At 46.3% G+C, this 2,265-nt stretch overlaps 1 protein-coding gene across 1 annotated transcript; it reads right to left on the bottom strand.

The window, feature by feature from the left end:
- Positions 1-1,028: 1,028 nt before the first annotated feature.
- Positions 1,029-2,045, bottom strand: LOC149227226 (uncharacterized). The gene has a single exon (XM_089380431.1). The coding sequence runs from the start codon at positions 2,043-2,045 to the stop codon at positions 1,029-1,031; it is 1,017 nt and encodes a 338-aa protein (XP_089236557.1).
- Positions 2,046-2,265: the final 220 nt, after the last annotated feature.

Here is a 2,265-nt window from a genome sequence, read left to right as displayed (position 1 = left end):
GCCGCAGGATGACCAAAGAGCATATTATCGTCAACAAACTGCTGATGGGTGATATGAGTGGCTCCATGGACTGCAATGCCTCGGAGGCGCTGGGTGTGAAGAGCATGGGAGATGCAGTGACTGAGGCCTTCGGCCATGAGAATGAAGAGAAAGGGGGAGAGGGGATCTCCTTGTCGGATACCCCGGGAGCGGGAGAGGGGAGGGGAGGGAATGTCATTTACAAGAACAGAGAAGAAGGAGGAAGATATAAGGCTCATGACCCATCTGATCCAGGTGGGGCTGAAGCCATAGGCAGCTAACATTTGACGAATATAGCTCCAATTTAATTTATCGAAAGCCTTGGAAAGATCGATTTTTAAAAGCATACCTGGCTTTTTGTGCTACTTCAGCGAGTGGATGACTTCATGAGTGAGGATGATGCCACCAAGAATTTGGCGGCCCTCGATGTATCCTATTTTCTCTGGGGATATGAGCATGGGGAGCAGCGGCTTGAGTCTGTTGGCGATGACCTTCGAGATGATTTTGTATATGACATTGCAGAGGGCAATAGGGAAAAATTTGTCGGGAGTAGCCGCCTGGTCTTCTTTAGGGACTAGGGTGATGAAGGTGGCATTGAGCGACGGTAGGATCCAGTGCATGGATCTGGATTCCTCCACAAGATGCCAAACATCATTTTTTATAAGTTCCCAGAAGTGATGGAAGAAATTGGAAGTGAACCCATCTGGTCCTGGTGCTTTATCTGCTTTGTTTTGAGCCACTGCTTGCTCCACTTCCAGGAGTGTGACCGGGTGAAGAAGGAGCTGATTGTGGTCCTCCATGATCAATTTGGGTACGTGTTGAAGAATTCTAGTGATGGCTAGTTGCCGATCAGTGTTTTCTTCCCGTAGAACAGATTTGAAATGGTTGACTAGTTCCCCCTCTATGGCTTGATGATCCTCCAGTCTCTCTCCAGATTGATTTATGAGAAAGCCGATGTGGTTGCCCATTCAACGCTTAACAGTGGATCGATGAAAGAACTTAGTGTTCCTCTACCCCTCTTTCAGCCATCTGATTCTAGATTTCTGCTTCCAGTAAATTTCTTCTTGCTGCCTCCTTTCCTCTAATTGTGTGAACAGGCTTTGCTCCTTCTGTGTGGTGGCTTCATTGCGCCCTTCTAGGATGATTTGGTGCTGTAACTCCGCCATTTCCTGCTCGATGAGTTTTTTCTGTTGGAAGATGTTGCCGAAAGTAGAATGGTTCCAATCCTTAATGTGTGTCTTCAAATCTTTGAGGCGTTGCTGAAACTGGTACATTTTGGATCCTGATGGCGGAATAAAGGCTTTCCAAGCTGAGTGTACCATTTCCCTGAATCCTGGATGTGTAAGCCAAAAAGATTTGAATCGGAAAGGTCTTTTGACGGAGTCACCTGGTCTGGACCATTGGAGGTAGATGGGCCAGTGATCCGAGCCAGAGTGAGGTAGGATGGAAATCTGAAAGTCGCCCCCAATGTGAATTGCATTGTCGGAGAAGAGAAAGCGATCTAATTTGGAAGCGATTTGCTGTGACCCAGATCGCTTATTGTTCCAGGTATGAGTGCCGTTTGCAAAGGGGAGATCAATTAACCAGTTTCGTTGTATGAACTCTTTGAAGTGAGTGCTGTCCGAATCCATCTTTGCCCTGCCGCCTCTTTTTTCTTCGGGACAGGTTATCATGTTGAAGTCCCCTCCTAAAATCCAGAGAGGATGAGATCTGTTGGAATTGAGAAGCTCAATAGTTTCCAGCAATGCTATTTTCCTACTAACATCTTGGGGAAAATAGGCATTGGAGAGATGGCCATGCAAGTTGGTGCCCGGGATGTGGAAAGAAACTTGAATTAAGTTGTGTGCTGCGTGAGCATCGCTTATAGATACAGTGCGAGGATCCCAGACAATTGCTAGACCTCCAGAAGCTCCAGAGGCGTCGACTGCCACAGATTGACAACCCCGCCAGGCTTTTGAGAGAATGGGGCCTAGAGTGAGGCTGTTGCATTTAGTTTCTTGGAGGAATAAGAATTGGGGTATTTCCATCTTTATCAGGTTCTTGATCATACGAAATTTGGAGGGGCCATTGAGTCCCCTTATATTCCATGAGACAAGTTTCATTGGGTACTTCTTTCACGAGGTGAGAAGAACTTGGTAAGTTTTGGATACCTACCAGATTCCATGAGCATTTCCCCAACGAGGATAGTTCTTTGCAAATTAGTCTTCCGACCTATTTTCTTGGATTCTTTAAACAATTTTTTTCCAT

The sequence above is a fragment of the Pinus tabuliformis genome, chromosome J (genome assembly GCF_031772625.1).
Source record: "Pinus tabuliformis cultivar Carrire ecotype Pingquan chromosome J, CPIR1, whole genome shotgun sequence".
Taxonomy (NCBI): domain Eukaryota; kingdom Viridiplantae; phylum Streptophyta; class Pinopsida; order Pinales; family Pinaceae; genus Pinus; species Pinus tabuliformis.
Note: the sequence above shows the minus strand (reverse complement) of the source record. Positions and strands in the feature narration are given on the sequence as shown.

Coding starts and splice junctions, on each gene's coding strand:
- LOC149227226 (XM_089380431.1), bottom strand. CDS start 2,045: ATGGAAATACCCCAATTCTTATTCCTCCAAGAAACTAAATGCAACAGC.